Source organism: Mchenga conophoros, linkage group LG9, assembly GCF_057382185.1.
Source record: "Mchenga conophoros isolate Kocher_MC1m ecotype Shallow Benthic linkage group LG9, M_conophoros_male_GT1.1, whole genome shotgun sequence".
In the NCBI taxonomy this organism is placed as follows: domain Eukaryota; kingdom Metazoa; phylum Chordata; class Actinopteri; order Cichliformes; family Cichlidae; genus Mchenga; species Mchenga conophoros.
In genome coordinates this window covers 32,475,294-32,494,947 of record NC_140534.1, presented here as the reverse complement: position 1 = coordinate 32,494,947, position 19,654 = coordinate 32,475,294, and the positions used below count along the sequence as shown (strand labels likewise).

Sequence of the window (19,654 nt, the reverse complement as noted above, 5' to 3'; positions counted from 1 at the left end):
AAGCACTGAGGCTTGTATTGAAAAACGGTTCATTACTCGAAGCTTTTCAACATAGTCCTCTCTGGTGACATCTGGTGGCCAAAAATATGAAGAGCAGCTTGAATCCACAAAATAAAACCAACTGCTTCATTATGATTGCCCACTCACTCTACAGAGTGGAATTCTGTCTGCTATTGGGCCACCGTTGTGTTGCTTTGAACGTTTATTTTTTGGGGTTAAAAATGTGATTTATTTGTTTAATAAATAATTTCGACCAGCAAATTTTCCTTGTTTAAACATGCACCAGTTTGTGGTCTTTCTTTGCTTTTCACTTCTTGATGTTGGTAAATAGAATAATTGGAAAACACCACGTTACATACAATATACATATAATAATGTACAACACATTATGGAGTATGCTTCTGCTGTGAGGTCCTGCCTCCATCCACTTGTGAAATTAATCGCAAGATGGGTGTATTTATCAATAATATTATATTAGGGAAATTTTCCTATAAATATTTCTGACCTGGGGGTAGAATTGATTGTGAAAGGGAAAGTGCTTATGAACTTGCAAACTAAAAACATGATGCATTTAAGGTAACCCTTTTTCATTTTTATTTAAGAAGAGAATTTGTTCCACTGTGCGATGGCCGAAACTGTTCCTTTTCGTGGAGATAATTTCTCCTGCATTAAGGAAAATCCCTTCACGTGGAACAGAAGAGGCTGGAGTGCAGAGAAACTGGTAGAGATGCAGTTATACAGTCTACCTGGGCCCCACAAACTCAGCTAAAGAGAATAAATACATGAAATTGCTGCACATTTGGCAGACTAACATTTTAAGATTAATTGAAAAATAAAATATATATATTTTAACATTAAATGTAACGAGTCAAATGGAAGTTTTTCTAAAGATATTTGATGATATTTATATTATGAAAAACAGATTTTTGGCATTTTGAGTTTTTCCCGTTTTCAGATAAAATAAACACGCACAAAACAAAAGCAAACAGCCAGAACACAAAGCTGGAAAACCCACCGAATGACCAAAATCTACTCAAAATACTCCCACACAACAGAACCTCCTCTCTTCCTCGCTGGCTCCATGTCTCTCAGTAGAAATATCAGTGGTTTGCTACCTGTCACCATCAAAACACCACAAATCCTGCGAATTATTCACTTCCTTATAAACCATTGAATGAGACCCCGAAGTAGTCACGTTCTAAACAAAGCTTCGGACGTCACTGATCACGTGACTTTGGCCAAACGAATCAAGCTTCGACACAGAGCTTCTGAAGCAGTGTGTTGATTTTTTGACACACGCACCGGAGCATCAGCTTCAAGCGGACCATCACTACAAACGTTTCCCTCATCTGTTTCCTGGGTATTTTTGAAAACGCAGGTTTTTCTATGCGTTTGCACCTTTCGTCCACACGTAAACGGCGTTTTCGGTCACTGAAAAACGCCTGCCAGGGTGGATACTTTCGAAAAGTCCGTTTTGACTATTTTGAAATCTCCGTTTTCAAAATACCCGTGTACGTGTGGACGTAGCCAAAGCTTCATCACGGAGTTTCTCTCGGTTTGTGGGCTCATCTAAAGGTAAGCACCGAGCTAACTTTACTGTGAGCAGGGCTCTAGACTAGTGATGGGCAGATGAAGCCCCATGAAGCACTGAAGCTTTTCATCCAATTGGTTCACCCCAACGCGAAGCTTCATGAAGCTTCATTTGCTCTAGCAGGACACCTACTGGACGTAAAAATAATAGCTGGCATGAATTTGAAGAGTGTGGCATTTTGCACACAGCCTGTAAATGTCAACAACAAAAGGAGTGTGTAAAACATGTATATTGTAGTGATGGCAGTATACTGTGTATATTTATAGTGGCAGTATGGGAAATGATTATTTGGAAATGCTTGAAATGGAAACGATCATTTACTGTGAGGTGAGGTGTGGTTGGGGTGTGGACAGTGGTTGTGCTTTTGTAACGTTGAGGTATGGACAGCTACACACTGCCTGTTCACATTTTATTCTGTAAAAACTAAATTTTCACTGCTTTTATGACCTTTTTAGTGGGGAGAACATATCTAGGATTTAATGATTTAACAAATCTTTTGAATCCTTTGTCCTCCACAATGCTAAATAGCTGGGAGTCCTCAATCACCATGCTGACCAGGTCTTCATCTATTTGAGATTGTTCTCCTGAGGAAAGACAATAAAGATAAAGCACAAATATAAATATCACATACGTAACTTATAACAGTTGTATAATATTGTTATATCATTTAGTAACATTACTGCATCCTATATTATCATTGCATTTGATGGCTCACCTGGTCTTGCTCCACAATCGGTGTCCCCCTTATTCTCAGGCAAAGCTCTGTAGTGCCTAAGCATGGATAAGGTGTTGTTGTTGTTATATCCCAGCTCCCTGGCACATAGAAAACACTTCACCTTGTACAAAAGTCAAGACAGCTTAACATAAATTGTATTGCACCATCAGTATCATGAAAATACATCTTCTGTAGAAATTTACATACCTTGTTGGGAGGAATAAGATCAAAATGTTCCCACACAGGGGAGGACATCCTCCTCTTCTTAGCTGGCTCCATTCTCTCCTGACTTTCTCTCCTCACTCTCATAAACCTCCAAACGGTCTCCAAACTCTCACTAACCGCAGCTCTCCATCAAACACCCACATTTTGAATGAAGTCTGAGGGGTTTATATCGCTGTCATATCTCGTGGCAAAGTTCGAACCACTTCATGAACCAGTCACGTGGTACAGCCGGGCAGCGAGGCTTCGGACGTCATCATTTTCAGCTCCTCCCATAAATGAAGCAAGCCTCGATACGCGCTTCGCGGAAACGCCCCCTCCATTACTCGACACACGCTCCGAAGCCTCGATACAGAACGTCCCATCACTACTCTAGACTAACTTTTTGACATGGGCGCACCGGTACGCCTAACTTGAAAAATTTAGGCGTACTGGCACAAAAGTTAGGCGAGGGGACACTTGGGCACTGCATTTATTGCAGCATATAGTGTGTTTCCTGGATACACTGTGCTTTTTCCGAGCACTGGCTATGAATTTCAGAAGGATCAGGCCTTAACTTAACAAAAAAGTTATCTCCAACGGGAGATCGAGAGACCAGTGTCAGTGTCACTGTTTACTTAGCCTGATAGAGCAAAGGACACTGTCTCAGCTGAACTCTGGACACACTTACACTGATAAGCACGCACTCATCCCCCTCCCTTTCCAAACGCCTTCGATGCTTGTTTCCTGCGGGGGAAGACTGCGGGTCTGCGTGCCGCGCTGAAATGGTAGCGCTGTGTAGGACGACTGCTGTGTTCCTTCGGATTACCCCCCACCCCCCTATCCAACCCCTGTGGCTTGTCACGTGCTCTAATGTTGTGATGTGGACATTAATGTGCTCTCTGTGTAGAGGAGTTTTTTTGTTTCCTGTTCTCATGCTGTCCTCCCATAGGTGCTGTTACCAGTTCAAAATTGGGGATGGAGACAAGAGAAAAAACCAAAATAACAACACTGGTCCGGCCGGGTTAAGTCAAACGATGATTTTAATGATCACACGCGTGGGAGATGGACACTGTATGCAGACAGCCTCAGATCTCAAAATGGTGGAGCATTGCTCAAACTCTTATAGCCTCTGGTTCTCCCACCTTATCATAAAAGCCTAAACATTCACATTCTTTCTCTCACATGGCGCCTAAGCTACGACCTTGGCTTCCCGTTTATCTGCTCCTGCTGAGATGGGGCAGAAAACTCTAGCATGTTCCGTTCTCTTCTAATCAGACAAATAAGGCGATGACTTTCTGCAAACAGTATTTTCTTGTAACATCATAAAACAATATCATTCATCCACAATAAATCAGCAGTCTAATTTAATGCAAATCAGTTTAACTAATGCAATAGTTATCAGCTTCTTCTAATTCAGGAGAATAATGCAAACTAAAACTACATAATAATTCACAATCTTTAATTAGGGGTATAACATGGCATAAAATAATATTATAATCTAACAGTGCCCAGCGTGAGAAGAGGTCTCTTTTTTTCCTCTTGTACTTTTCCCATTGTTGTGTAATTTTTCTGTGTTATTCTCTGCAACGCTGCCGATCTCCGACTGTATTCCCATGTGATGTCTTTGTTGTGTGTGTAAGTCGGGGGGGGGGGGGGGGGGGTCCTATTCCTCTGCGGGGCAACCTGCATATGGCCAATAAAGCATTAACTTAACATCAATGATACTAAGAGTAGCTGTAGATAATATTACATCTGTGGGATGATTATTGGTAATTTTTTCTCTAACGATAAAAATTTTATTTGTGAAGAAGTTCATGAAGTCATTACTAGTTAACGTTAAAGGGATGGTTGGCTCAAAAGAGCTCTGACTTTTTGTCAGCCTGGCTACAGAGCTGAAGAGAAACCTGGGGTTGTTCTTATTTTCTTCAATCAGTGATGAATAGTAAGATGTTCTGGCTTTGCGGAGGGCTTTCTTATAAAGCAGCAAACTATTTCTCCAGGCTAAATGATGATCCTCTAGATTTGTGACACGCCATTTCCTCTCCAGATTACGAGTCATCTGCTTTAGGGTACGTGTTTGAGAATTATACCACGGAGTCAGGTACTTCTGATTTGAGGCCTTAGTTTTCACAGGAGCTACAGTATCCAGAGTCGTACGTAGTGAGGAGGTGAAATTATTAACAAGATAATCGACCTCTGTTGGGGTAGCGTTCAGATAGCTGCTCTGCTCTGTGTTGGTACAGGGCATTGAAGATGATAACAGTGGGTGGATTATATTCTTAAACTTAGTTACAGTGCTTTCAGAAAGACATCTACTTTGATAAAGTCTACTCTTCACCGCTGTGTAATCACTTATTGTAAATGTAAATGTAATCAGGAAATGATCAGACAGGAGAGGGTTTTCAGGAAACACTGTTAAATGTTCAGTTTCTATGCCATATGTTAAAACAAGATCTAGAGTGTGATTAAAGTGGTGGGTGGGTTCTTTTACATTTTGAGAGAAACCAATTGAGTCTAATAACAGATTAAATGCCATGTTGAGGCTGTCATTTTTAGCATCTACATGGATGTTAAAATCACCCACAATAATTATTTTATCTGAGCTCAGAACTAAATTAGATATAAATCTGAGAAATTAAAACGTACAGCTCTGTTATCACTTCCAGCATAAATGAAGACCGAAAACTAAACAGCAGTGACGTTTGTAGGGTTACTGAAGTTGGGCTAGCTTGTATATAATGATGTGCTACGTGACCGCTAGCGACACAGCTATGTTAGCATAATATAAACAAGCTAACTTTTTTTCCACTGGATAAAAGTTAACGTGAGTGTTCTCGGTGGTCAGGAACAAATGTAATCGCATGGCAGGATGCTGTAAAAGGACCAAACTTCAGCCAGGAGAACAACTGAGATAATCCATCCACAATACGAGGTTAGTCATTCATATGCATGGGCTGGGCTGTAGTTACATCCTAAGGTTTTAAAAACTGAGCTTAAATAAATGATTAGCGGTAATAAAAGCCGAGGGAGGTCAACAGTGATCACTGACTGTTTTAGGAGCTTTTTGAGATCAAATAGAAGAAAATACATAACATTAAACATGTTAACAACACAAAAGCCATATTAAACGCAGACTACTTTAGACCCGGAAGTAGGATTCGTCGTGTCATCACTGAGCATCACTGCTCATATTTATAATTATACGCTTCTTGGAATGAGTGCATACACTCGTGAAGTTTAGTAACTTCAGGTCACTGCAACAAGCCCAGCTACAGTTTACCGACAGATGGGTACAGGACCTTGAAATGCACCGTGTAGAAAGTAAAGACCATCGTACATATCATAAGTTTACCAGTCTCACAAATCGTCTTCATAAATACACATTCATTAACCGTTTATTAATAGGACCTTTGAGCTCAACGGTAATTAATTAGTAGTGGAAATAATTTCTGGTAGCATCACAGAAATGTAGCAGTGACAATAATATTGTATGCTGTAATCGTACCGGGCAATTAGTGATACAAAACAACTGTTTTATCCTGTGAATAAAAGTACATGTTTCTGTCAATGTACCATGGTAATAACAGAAGCGAAACACAATATTGTGTCAGGACAATTCACTATTTATGCACAATAAACAAAGGAGCATTGCGCGACAATTTCTGTTCAGCGCCAGACTTGCTTGTAACCTATATCACCAATTATGTTATGAAAAATGACGCATTAACTACAACAGAAGACTGACCTTTGTGGAAATGCTTGGAGCAGACTAACCTGTGAGCTGGAGTGTTCTGGGACGTTATATTTGCTCTTTGAATGGCTGCAATCCAGTCGCCTCTTTGTTACTTCGGAAACATGGCTCGAACAATTTCTCTTCAACGACGTAATCCGAGAACAACCGATCTCTTTACCCGTCGGCTTCCCGTGGCTGTCATGGGACCGGCTATTGCATTTAATAATACAACAGCTTCTTGCCATTTTTTGTGTTTCTTTTTATCGCTGTATAACTGATTTCAATTGAAAGCCTGCGTGCGCTTGTACCTCTTGCCATGAGTTCCCAGAATTCTTTGCGGTTTTACCCCTGAATGACGTCACATTTTCAATCTCTATTGGGCTGCGGGCCAAATTTGGCGCGCGGGCCAGAGTTTGACATTCTACAGCCTCATTTCTATTTGAAGTGATAACAGGAAATCAGAGCGATCTGCTGCAGTATCGGGGTCACAATAAACTTTAATGTCCAGCTGCTGTGGATGAACACTAGGGCTGGGTATCGTCACTGATTTCTAGAATCGATTCAATTCCGATTCACAAGGTCCCGAATCGATTCGATCCACGATTCGATTTAATTCGATTCGATTTAAATCTGGGAAATTTTGACAGTCAGAAATATTATAATTCAGATCAGTACATTTACATATTTTTGTATCAATAAAAAGGAAGCTGACACACGCAAGACTTTTTCAAAGGTGTGAGCGTCACAGCAGATGCCTTTGTGTCAAAGTAGCTGAAGATAAAACACAGAAAAACATGAAGGTGATTTTCCTGGCCTGGGATTTTATAAAAATATTCTGCAGTACATCAAAAATGAAAGAAAGCCATTAATCAACATATGAACATTACCTCTGACGTTACAGCGGTTTTATTAGAGACACGGCTAAGCGTTTTGCATTTTGAATAATTTTAAAAAGTTTAAATTTGTTCAGTATTGAACAGCAGAAATGAGGTTTTCTTTTCGGAAGAATGTAAAAGGGGAAAAAAACAGCGGCCGACAGCGCTGTAAACAACAGTAGACTTGTGCGTAACAAGCAAGCGAATAATGAAGAAAGGGAAACTGTTCTTGAAGTACAGAGAGAGAGAGAGAGAGCTGCGCATCGCGGTGGAAGCAAAACAGTAAAAGTCAGAGTGAATTCATGACGATGTTTATGTGAAGCGTTTGGATCTTCTTTTGCTGCTGGTTCGGTCAATATTGTTTGGAGAGACATCAAACTAACAGCTTTAGAATCTGCTCATAAAGGGCGTGAACACAAAGCGCGGACCCGCCGACAGATCAGAATCAGCGAGCTGTCGGCTTTCAGCCCCGACCGTGAGAAAGGCGACATCTAACTGATTCTGATCCGCGGGTCGCGCTGTGTGTTTAAGTCTATGTGCAGAATCTGTGTTCCTGCTCTCATTTACTGTCTTAGCTGTTTGGTGGTTCTTGAAATTTTGTGAGATGTCACCTGAGATTCTGGCATTTCGGGCAAAATAAATTTATATTAAAAAAATCGATTCAGGATTTTAATGAATCGATTTTACGTTATCCAAGCCAGAATCAATTTTAATCGATGAATCGATTATAAAAACCCACCCCTAATGAACACATGAGAGGAAGTGAACTCCTACAAAGTCTCATTTTAACGAGTCTGGCTGCTGTAAAGTGATGCACAGGAAGATGTTAACAAAAACTATTCTATGAAATGAATGTTTAGCATCAAGTGAATTCAGATGTTCTGTTCAGTTTTCTTTCTATAGGCAAGGCAAGTTTATTTAGAGTGTTAGGGCAGCCTGAAAATTCTCCTGGGCATCTCGCTGCAGGGCAACCTGCAAAATAAAGGCTGTTTCATTCATTCATTATATAGCACAATTCAACAGCAAGTTGATTCAAAGTGCTTTTCAGAGACATTAAAAAACAAAAAAATAAAAAGCATGATTTAAAAAGGGGGGGGGGGGGCAGTACATAAAATCAGTAGTTAAAATGTAGATTTTGAAATTTAAGCTTAAAAGTAAAACCGTGCAGATTTGGTGCTTTATTCAAATGCAGCTGAGAACAGGTGAGTCTGCAACCTGGATTTAAATAAACTGAGTGTTTCAGCTGCTCTGAGGCTTTCTGGGAGTTTGTTCCAGATATATGGAGCATAAAAGCTGAATGCAGCTTCTCCATGTCCAGTCTCGCAAGATTTCTACAACCAATCAGAGTGAAATTTGTACTTTGTGTTGTCAGATGAACATCAGAATCAGAATCGTGTTTCTTGGCCAAGTATAAGTGCAGACACATACAAGGAATTTGGTTCCGGTAGATGGAGGCTCTCAAGCACAGCAATGTAAAACAAACAAACACACACACACACACACACACACACACACACACACACACACACACACGTGTCTATATATACATTACACATACATACACAAAGCTGTGTAAACCAACTGTATGGTTTATGATGGAGACACTGAGTCTGGTTCAGCTGCTTTGTTGGGGTCTGTATGTTAAAGAGTCTGTTTACATGGTGGAGGTGGTGGGACTGGGGGCCTGAAGGAGTTGAAAGTGTGGGGTTGGGGAGTAACATGTCTGTCCCTGTTTGTGGAAACCACAGGAGGAGCTGTTCAGGCTGTTGCTGGGTGTGAATTGTTTATGGAGTCTTTAAACTTGTAGTTGCTGTTTTCCAGACTGAAGCAGAGTCGTTAGCTGAAAACTGGTTTTAGAGGTTCATTCAATCAATCAATCAATCAATCTTTATTTATAAAGCACTTTTCATACAGAGAAAATGTAGCACAAAGTGCTTTACATAGTTAAAAGCAGCCCACCCCACCCTCCAACTCACTCCCCACACTCTCAATACACATATATCCCCCCACCCACACACACATACACACACGCGCACACTTAAAGAGTAAAAATTGGGCTGGGCTCGCATGAGCCAAGTGAGGAAACACTATAACAGGGAGCCGTCTGCACCGGGAGCCGGTCACAGACCGCAGCCTCCAGGCTGGGCACACAGCAGGAGGGAGGCAAAGGAGCCCCCCAGCCAGGCTGAGAGGACCCCAGAGACCCAGCAGCCACGGTCAATAACAGCCCCGGTGCAGAGAGCGCCCTCCGAGGAAACACTGGAGATATGACGCAATACAATATATATAGGGTAAAATGATAAAATAAATAAGAACAGGATACAATATAAATATAAATATAAATAGAATAAGAAGATTAAAAAATGAATAAGAATAAAATCAAACAAATATTAGGTAAATCCTAAATTAATAATAGAATAACAGGATAGAATAAATAAGCATAAAATAAATAAACGCTAAGTAAAAGCTAAATTAAAAAGGTGGTCTTGAGCCTGTTCTTAAAAACATGTACGTTCTCTGCGGCCCTGAGCTCCTCCGGCAGGCTGTTCCACAGACGAGGACCATACCACTGAAACGCTGCCTCTCCGTGAGTATGTGTCCTGACTTTAGGGACAATCAAAAGGCCAGTACCAGAGGACCTCAGGGTCCGCGAGGGTTCGTATGGTAAAAGCAGATCTGAGAGCTAGGAAGGCCCAAGACCATTAAGACATTTAAAAACCAATAAAAGAACTTTAAAATCGATCCTGAAACACACGGGGAGCCAGTGCAGCGATTCTAAAACCGGTGTAATGTGGGCCCGCCCTCTGGTCTTCGTCAGCACACGAGCTGCCGAGTTTTGCAAGAGTTGTAAAGTTGAAATATTCTTCTTAGGAAGGCCAGAGAGCAGGGCATTACAGTAATCAATGCGACTGGTAATAAAAGCATGCATCAGCATCTCCGTGTTGGCCCGAGAGAGAATAGGGCGGACTCTGGCTATATTTTTTAGATGATAAAATCCAATTTTAGTTACATGTTTAATATGTGGGATAAAACCAAGCTCAGAGTCAAAAATAACACCCAGGTTTTTCACTTGTAGCGAAGGACATAGTGAAAATGCCTCTAATTTAGACAAGAGTTTCTCTCTCTGAGCCTCAGGACCGACAATTAAAACTTCAGTTTTGTCCTGGTTAAGTTGTAAAAAGTTTTCTGCCATCCAAGATCTTATATCCAAGATACAGTTAAAGAGGGCATCCATTTGTCTGGTGTCATCAGGAGACACGGAGATGTACAGCTGCGTGTCATCAGCGTAACTGTGGAAGTTCACTCCATGCCTCCTGATGACACCGCCGAGAGGGAGCATATACAAATTAAAAAGTACAGGGCCTAGAACCGACCCTTGAGGCACACCACATGTCATTTTATGGATCTTAGAGGAGCATGTATCCATACTCACCATAAAAGTTCTGTCAGAGAGATAGGAAGTGAACCAGCTGTGTACAGCACCAGAGAGGCCCACCATGTGTTTCAGTCTGTTTAAAAGAATAGTGTGGTCTACTGTATCAAAGGCTGCGCTTAGATCCAGTAGCACCAGGACTGAGAGCTTTTGGGAGTCCCAGTTACATCTAAGATCATTTAAAACCTTTAGGAGAGCCATCTCTGTGCTGTGGTTCACCCTAAATCCAGACTGGAATATCTCCAGGATCTGTCTATCATTGAGAAAATCAGTAATCTGAGTAAAAACAAGTTTTTCTAAGACTTTACTTAAAAATGGTAAGTTGGATACAGGTCTGTAGTTATTAAAATCATTACAATCCAAATTGCTCTTCTTCAGAAGGGGCCTCACCACCGCCGTTTTAAAGGCAGCAGGGAAGACACCCAACTGAAGAGAGCAATTCAGGACAATTCAGGACACCTTCTCAGGCTCTTACAGCCTTACCTGTATCATAACAAAGTGTATAAACTGTATAAACCCCAATCCACCTTTAACACGGTCCTTCTCCCAAACCTTCAAATAGGACTTTCTGGCCCTGTCATAGTAAAGGGCTGCTTAGAATATTAGAGCCAATGTCACAAAGTTCCTCCTGAAGTATAAGTGAGTGAGAGAGTTTCCTCACTTTGCAGCACAACACGTCTCACAAGATTTCTACAAGCAATCAGAGTGAAATTTGTACTTTGTGTTGTCAGATGAACATATGAGACACTTTGACTCTTCAGTGCAGTGTGGAGCCTAACAAAGATCTGTTTTGTGTCCCAGCTGATCAGCAGGAGGAGAAGAGTCTGACGGAGCAGCAGAGGAACATTTTCAGCCATCTGGACTCAGCTGAGTCACTACAGAGGAAACAATGAGCTCAACACAGGAGGTGAGGAAAATATCACAGTTTCACCAAATAATCAGTCACGTCTAAAACTCTCATCCTCCCAACCTGTTATATGACTGTGTTGTATTTTATTATGTACTATGTTTTTATTTTATATCTATTATGTTTACAAACATCAAGAAGTCACAAGCAAAGAGAAACCACACCACAGCACATGTTTAAATAAGGATATTCATCAAAATTATTTATTAATGAAATTTCAAAACCTTTTCAATCACACAGAAAATACATGTGCAAAGCAACACAACAGTAGCCTGATATCAGACAGAACTGTCACATGATACTAAACATAATGAAGCGCTTCATTATACAGTAATTTGTAGATTCAAGCTGCTCTTCATATTTTGACCAGCAGATGTCACCAAAGAGGACTGTTGAAAAGCTTCAAGTAATGACAGTTTGTTCCACGACTGCATTTCACTGGGTTTTGATTATCGATTAAAATTGATTGTAGCTTGGATAACATGATATCAATTCATTAAAATCCTGAATGGATTTTTAAATATAAATTAATTTTGCCCAAAACGCCAGAATCTCAGGTTAAACCTCAGAAAATTTCACAAAACAGCTAAAACAGCAAATGAGAGCAGGTACATGACATGGACTTGACGTCGGGTGAGAAAGCCGGCAGCTCGCTGATTCTGATGCGTTTGCCGGTCCGCTCTTTGTGTTTACGTCTTTTTCGGCGCTAGATTCTGAAGCTGCAGGTTGTGTCTCTCTCCAAAATAAAATTAATTAAACCAGCAGAATTCTCTCTCTCCATTGTTTACAGCTCTGTCGGGTGCTGTTTTTTGTTTTTTCACTCCCAGCAACAAAGCCTAATTTCTGCTGTTCAATACAGAACAAATGTAAACTTTTTAAAATTATGCAAAACGTTTAGATGTGTCTGTCATAAAACGTCTGTAATTTTGCTCTGCTTCACTTCAGCAGCATCAGGTAATGTGCATATGTTGATTAATGGTTTTCTTTCGTGTTTGATACACTGCAGAATATTTTTAAACCCAGGCCAGAAAATTCTCCTTCATGTTTTTCTGTTTTATCCTCAGTTACTTTGACACAAAGGCATCTGCTGTGATGCTTACACCTCTGATGAAGTCTCACACATGTCAGCTTTCATTTTAGAAATATAAAATATGGATAAGTACATAGTGATCAGAATTCTAATATTTCTGATTGTCTGAGGCAAAATTTCCCCGAATCGAAATCAGTGATGATGCCCAGCCCTAAATTTCACTCACTGCCTGTGTTTGTATCTCTGTCACTGCAGGACCAACATGGAGCGAGAAGTCAGCGCTCTCAGGAGGCCGACCAACCTCACAGAACAAAGGGGGAGAAGAAATACAGCTGTGATGACTGTGGAAAGTCTTTTACCCAGTCTGGAAGCTTAAAAGCACACCAGCTCATCCATAGTGGAGTTAAAGCATACAGCTGTGACGAGTGTGGAAAGAGTTTTTCCTGGAAGGGTAGTCTAAAAAAACACCAACTCGTCCACAGTGGAGTTAAAGCGTACAGCTGTGACGAGTGTGGGAAGGATTTTCTTAGGAAGGCTTCACTACAAAACCATCAGGTCATCCACACTGGAGAGAGACCGTTCAGCTGTGACTTGTGTGGAAAGACTTTTTCCTGGAAGGTTGCTCTAAAAAAACACCAACTCATCCACAGTGGAGTTAAAGCGTACAGCTGTGATCAGTGTGGCAGAGCTTTTACTCAGCGTAGTAACTTACAGAATCATCTAGTTACCCACTCTGGAATTAAAACATACAGCTGTGACATTTGTGGAAAATCTTTCAGCCTGAAACAGAGCCTAAATACACACCTACGCATTCACACCAGACATGATGTGTACAGCTGTGAACAGTGTGGCAAAGAGTTTGCTAAACACACACTATTAAAACGCCACATGTTTACCCACTCTGAGGAACTACCTTATAAATGTGACCTGTGTGAGAATACTTTTAAATCTCCACATTACCTGAGACAACACCAACAGATCCACACCAGAAAGAGACTCTATAAGTGCAGTTACTGTGAGGTATGTTTTTATATTTTTATCGTGTCATTTTAGCCTGACTGTTTGGAACAACTCTGCTCATTAAACCGTGTTAGCATGTTGCTAACACAATTTAATAAGCAGAGTTCTACAGAATGGAGAGACGGTGTTGTGTGATTATTCAGATTTTCAATTCAGTTATCATTTTTGTGTAAATGATCCTAAAAAACTAAACTGAAAGTGCTGAAAAGTGATATGATGGTGTTATTTAAAATTCATGTAGTTTCGTGGTATTCAATTCAGTTTTATTTATATAGCGCCAAATCACAGCAGTAGTTCCCTGAAGGTTCTTTATATTGTAAGGTAGACCCTGCACAGTTACCAGCTGTCAGCTACATAGAAAAGGATCTTGGTGTTATTTGTCTCTCAGAAACAGTTCATAACTTCAACTCATTCATGTCACCTAAAAGGTAAACCTGTTTCTCCATCACCTGTTCAGCTCTGATGATTCAGTAAGGACATCTCCTGGTTTCATCTTCATGTTTCCCTCTCACCACATATCCAAACCGACATCATGACCAGCAGCTTTTACAGCTGTGGCTCCAGCAAACCTCAGCTGATATTAGAAAGGAATATTAAATAAATTCTAACAACAGCTGATCAAGCTTAAACGCGCTGCTGTTGTTTAGCGCGACATCCGCTGGTTTCCCCTCTCTGGCGCAAAGTGGGCGATAAACAAACAAGAGAGGAAAGCTGATCAGCTGATCATTGATCAGTTTCATGATTGAAGTAGCAACAGGAGAGGCAGGGGGGAGAATGAGAGAAGAAGAGGCAGCTGTGCAGCGTAAAGACAGAATAAATCAATCTTTGTCTTTTTTTCATTCTAGCTGAAGTTCGGGACAAACTCTGTTCCTTTTCACCTTAATACGAAATGCGTAATAATTTCTCTGAATGAGGGACGATTCCGTCTTTTTACAGGCAACTCTACTAACTAACCTTATGAATAAAATACAGTTCACTATGGTATCACTAACATCAAAGCACCCACCCAGCAGTATATAAACTCCGTCATGCTAGCTAGCACGCAGTACAAGTTATTGTAACTGACGGTAAAAAGTCAGCACAACGAAAATAAACTCCACCTAAACTTGGTTTATATCTGACCCAGATAGATTGCAGGTCATAACTTCTTACCTGAAGTTCAGTTCACCTGACACTCGGACCGGCGGCCGCCTCGGGTCTCTCCTCCTCCTGCCTCCCCTTTCCCTCATCCACCCGCTGGCCTCCACCACTTGCTAATTTTACTGAATCTGAGGAAGCTCCGCCACAGCCACCACCAAACAACTGAGTTATTTTTACAGCATCTGGCCAATCCACCACCTTTCATTGTTTATACCGTTACAAAGGGAAAAAAGTCACCGGGCCACCGAGCAAATGCCCGATGGCCAGTCCAGCATTGGTCGTGCCATCAGTTAACCCTTCCCGTGCCAACTGTGGCACACGTGCCTAGGGTTGCCGACCCCTGCCCTACAATAATACATACAGAGAAAAGCCCAACAATCATATGACCCTCTATGTGCAAGCACTTTGACGACTGTGGGAAGGAAAAACTCCCTTTTAATCAGTGATGGGAATAACGGCGTTACAAGTAACGGAAGTAGCTGACTACGTAAGTAATCTGGAAGCTACAGCTTTAAGCAGCTGCGTGCGCTCCCGTGGACGGTAATCACGATCACTTTCTAGCACAACACCTGGAGCTAAGGGGGCAAAACAATCGCATGAGTGCTGCTGTTTGACTGAGGAAGAATAAAGTAGTCGTGGTAAGCAAATCACATGACCACTTAAAGACAAAGCAAGCAGAGTCACGATAAACAATATGTATCCAGAGAGAGAGAGAGAGAGAGAGAGAGATGGATGGATGGATGTTTAGCGTGTTTGGAGTGTGTAGTTAATGTGTAGTGTTGTGGATAGTTTTGTGTTGTGTGTCAGAACAATGAGGCGACTGCTGTCTCCAGGTAGAAACAGGAGTGATACAGCTGCTGCTGTCAGACCTGCAGGTATCAGGCTGTGATGTTTCCTTTATCGTGGACAGAAATTTTTGGAGTGGCACAAATAATTTGTGTGGCATCTTATTGAAGAACAGCTGATTGTTCTTAAATAGTTTGAAGTGGTTATTTAAAAAATCAGGATAAAAGGTAAATGGATGCAAATAACTTTGTTGTTTGCAAAACTTGTGCATAGGATTTTAAAATTGACAATTTATATTTGCATTTAAAGTTATGAAATATGATTCATTAAACATGTTTGTGGTTGTTACAGTAAAAAATATAACTTTTTCTACTCTGATCTTATGTTTTTTGTCTGACCTTTAGATCAGTTGTGTTAATACAGTATGTAAAAATGAAAACATGACTGTAAATTCAGGGTCACCTGGTCCAGCCCTAACTATATGCTTTAGCAAAAAGGAAAGTTTGAAGCCTAATCTTAAAAGTAGACACTGTGTCTGTCTCCTGAATCCAAACTGGAAGCTGGTTCCACAGAAGAGGGGCCTGAAACCGAACGATCTGCCTCCCATTCTACTTTTAAATACTGTAGGAACAACAAGTAAGGCTGCAGTGCGAGAGCAAAGTGCTCTAACAGGGTGATATGGTACTACAAGGTCATTAAAATAAGATTGGGCCTGATTATTCAAGACCGGATTTTGAATTCAATTCTGGATTAAACAGGAAGCCAATGAAGGAGAAATCTGCTCTCTCTTTCTAGTCCCTGTCAGGACTCTTGCTGCAGCATTTCGGATTAACTGAAGGCTTTTCAGCGAGTTTTTAGGACTTCTTGATAATAATGAATTGCTTAATGTGCATTGAAGGACATATCCTGGTCAAAATGACTCCAAGGTTCCTCACAGCGTTACTGGAAGTTACTGAAGTGTTTCCTTATAATTGCCCACTCTAAGAAACTCAGTCGACGGGACTGAGCTCTGCAGCGTGGGTAATTACAAGGAAACGCTTCATAATTTGTAGATTCAAGCTGCTCTACATATTTTGAACAGCAGATGTCACCAAAGAGGCGACAGAATTTGTCCTGGTCCAAAATGAGTCCAAAGTTCCCCACAGTGTTACTGGAGGCCAAGGTAATGCCACCGAGAGTAAGAATCTGGTTAGATACAATACTGTTCAACTGATGCTCACAAGGGTGTGGTACCACAGTGTGTGTTTGTATAGCCCAGTAAACTGTTAACTGAAGGAGTAAAATGTAATTGGCCGTCTGCAGAGATGCTCTTTATTTCAGGCGACGTTCAGGATGAAAATGTTGAAGGACTGACTTACTCTGTCTTTGTGTCTTTGTTTAGAAGCAGAGCGACACAGATGGATCCAATTCTCAACCCTGTCGTCACTGTGGTGGTGGGAAAGACTTTCGTTGTGACCTTTGTGGAAAAACTTTCAGTCATTCAAACACCCTAAAACTACATCAACGTAGACACACTGGAGACAAAATGAACTACTGCAAAGAATGTGGGAAAGGCTTCACCACAAAACGTGACTTAAAACGACACGAACTCTTTCACAGTGGGGTCAAAAAGCATCTCTGTGATCAGTGTGGGTCATCCTTCACCACTAGAGGTGAGCTTAAAACACACAAACGCGTCCACACAGGAGAGAAACCATACAAGTGCAGACACTGTGACAAAAGCTTTCCACAATCAGGTGATTGTAACAGGCATGAACGGACACACATGGAAGGAAACTACAGCTGTGACCAGTGTGACAAGAGCTTCAAGAATTTCAGTTCATACTCCACACACAAACGATCCCACGTTACTAATAAACTCTTTCACTGTTACCAATGTGCCAAAATATTCACCACATTGTCTGCTCTGTGCAAACATCAGCGTGATCATGCAGGACTGAAATCACTCTCATCACGGTGAATCTGCAGAGACAGAAAGATCCTCGTTTGGTTTCAGGGTCAGACTCAAAGCCCTTGAGATCAGGCTCCACAGAGTTCAGATGGAATCTCCTGTAAAGATCTGATGAGGCAGCTATGAATGAAAATGTGCCTCTCGTTACATTTTAAGCTTTCTAAACTGTTCTACTGTAGTGTTGGTGTTGAGTGGTTAGCATTGTTCCAGCAGTTGAATCAAAAAATCTGTTTCCTCTTATGTTTTTATTGAATGTATTTTGATCCATGTGTTTTTGTTGGGTGTTTTTTTTTGTTTTTGTTTTTTTTTTTGTGTTCAGGTTTTTTGTGTTTATGAAATCCTTCAACAGTTAAACCAAAATTTTACATGTTAAATAAAGAAATAATTTACTGACAAAGAGTTTGATCCATGATGTCATTTCCTGTATGTCAAACCAAAAACTGATGTGACAAATGTTCTCAGTGACCTGAAATTCATGAAAAAATAAGATCTTTAAAATCTTTTGTATTTTAACAAAGTTGCTGTAGGTATCAAAAATTCTGATTTGTGTTTGAGATTGTTAGAAGATTTTCTACATTATACATTATAACCAAATCTCTATAATACAATATAATCAAGTAGGCCTTATATTCTAACCAAGTGAGCCTTATATTCTAACCAAGTATGCCTTATATTTTGTGTGTTCATATATTTTCACATAACCAAGCCTATTGTTGAAGAATCACCTAACCAAGTTTATTGTTAAAGGAAAACTGATGCATTCCTTACCTAAGTGTTTGAGATGTTTGACAGCATGATATAATGATGCATTCTTTCCTATAGTGTCTGTGATGTCAGATAAAGCATGATATACTTCTGTATTTTTATCCCAGTGTGTGAAAGATCAGATAAGCTGATTTAATGTTTAACCTCTCGTCAACATCTGTTAAAAGAGGAAGTACTATGTAACCCATTTTTGCCTTATAAATAAAGCAAGCGAGCCTGTGCTCGGAGTGTGTGTCTTCTCAGAGAGACATTCACCCGTGCGCACGTTTTCTAATTACACTCTGAGTCGGTCTGCAGTTGTCTCATTTCTCTTACTTGTGTTTTGAACAAATGTCTACCCCTGACAGAGATATAAAAAGATTAATTTTGGAAAATGATCTTTTAAAGTTGTGGTTTGATTTGCTCAGCTTATCAGAGTTTCCTTTGTTGGCACTGCCTCTCTGAAGTTGTTGGTCTATATTGACATGACAGCTGATTTTTCAGCTGGACGTCCATGATGTGAATCTTATTTCACCACATCCCAAAGGTGCTCTATTGGACTGAGACTCAGGTAGGCTGTGGTCTGTAAATGATGTCAGTTGGTACTAAGGGACCCAAATTGTGCCAACCAAACATCTCCACGCTATTACACCAGCAGCAGGATGGATCCATGCTTTATTTTGTTTAAGACAAATTCTGCCCCTAAAATCTGAAAGTTGCAGAGATTGAAAAAAGTTGCCTGGACTGATGGGTCTCAATCTTTTCTTGTCCACTTTTGTTGATCTCGAATGTAAAGTAACCCACCCATCACGTTAATCACACTCTAGAACTTGTTTTAACATATGACATAGAAACTGAACATTTAACACTGTTTTCTGTAAACCCTCTCTTGTCTGATCGTTTGATAATAACATTTAAATTTACAATAATGGAATGAAGCCAGATAACACGCATATAAAGACCTGGGTGACCTCTAACTTCCTGCTGCTGATTATACTTGGCCTACAATACCTAGAAATATGGTATCGAACCAGATACTGTCCTATATCCTGTCAGAGTGACACTCAAAAACTACTCCATGCATTTATTATTTCTAGACTGGACTACTGTAATTTGCTATTATCAGGATGTCCTAAAAACTCCCAGAGAAGCCTGCAGGTAATCCAAAATGCTGCAGCAAGAGTACTGACAGGGATTAGTTGTTGTTCCTAGAATATTTAAAAGTAGAGTGAGAGGCAGAGCTTTGAGTTTTCAGGCCCCTCTTCTGTGGAACCAGCTTCCAGTTGGGATTGGTGAGGCAGACACGATCTCTACTTTTAAGATTAGGCTTCAAACTTTCCCTTTTACTAAAATATATAGTTAGGGCAACATCAGGTGACCCTGAATTCTCCCTTTTTAATGCTGTAATGGGTGTAGGCTGCTGGGGGATTCCCATGATGTATTCAGTATTTCTTCCTCAGTCAGCTTTCTCACTCACTATATAGAGCTCTCTGCATTGAATCATACTTGTTATTAATCTCTGTCT

The 19,654-nt window shown here is 40.6% G+C and overlaps 1 protein-coding gene across 1 annotated transcript; it reads left to right on the top strand.

Annotated features, from left to right (window-relative positions):
- Window positions 1-1,282: 1,282 nt before the first annotated feature.
- LOC146567659 (uncharacterized) lies at window positions 1,283-18,435 on the top strand. The gene is made up of 4 exons (XM_085287632.1): window positions 1,283-1,575; window positions 11,353-11,458; window positions 12,744-13,508; window positions 16,816-18,435. Exons 2-4 carry the CDS (start codon window positions 11,441-11,443, stop codon window positions 17,392-17,394), a joined length of 1,362 nt encoding a protein of 453 aa, XP_085143758.1. The 5' UTR covers window positions 1,283-1,575; window positions 11,353-11,440; the 3' UTR covers window positions 17,395-18,435.
- Window positions 18,436-19,654: the final 1,219 nt, after the last annotated feature.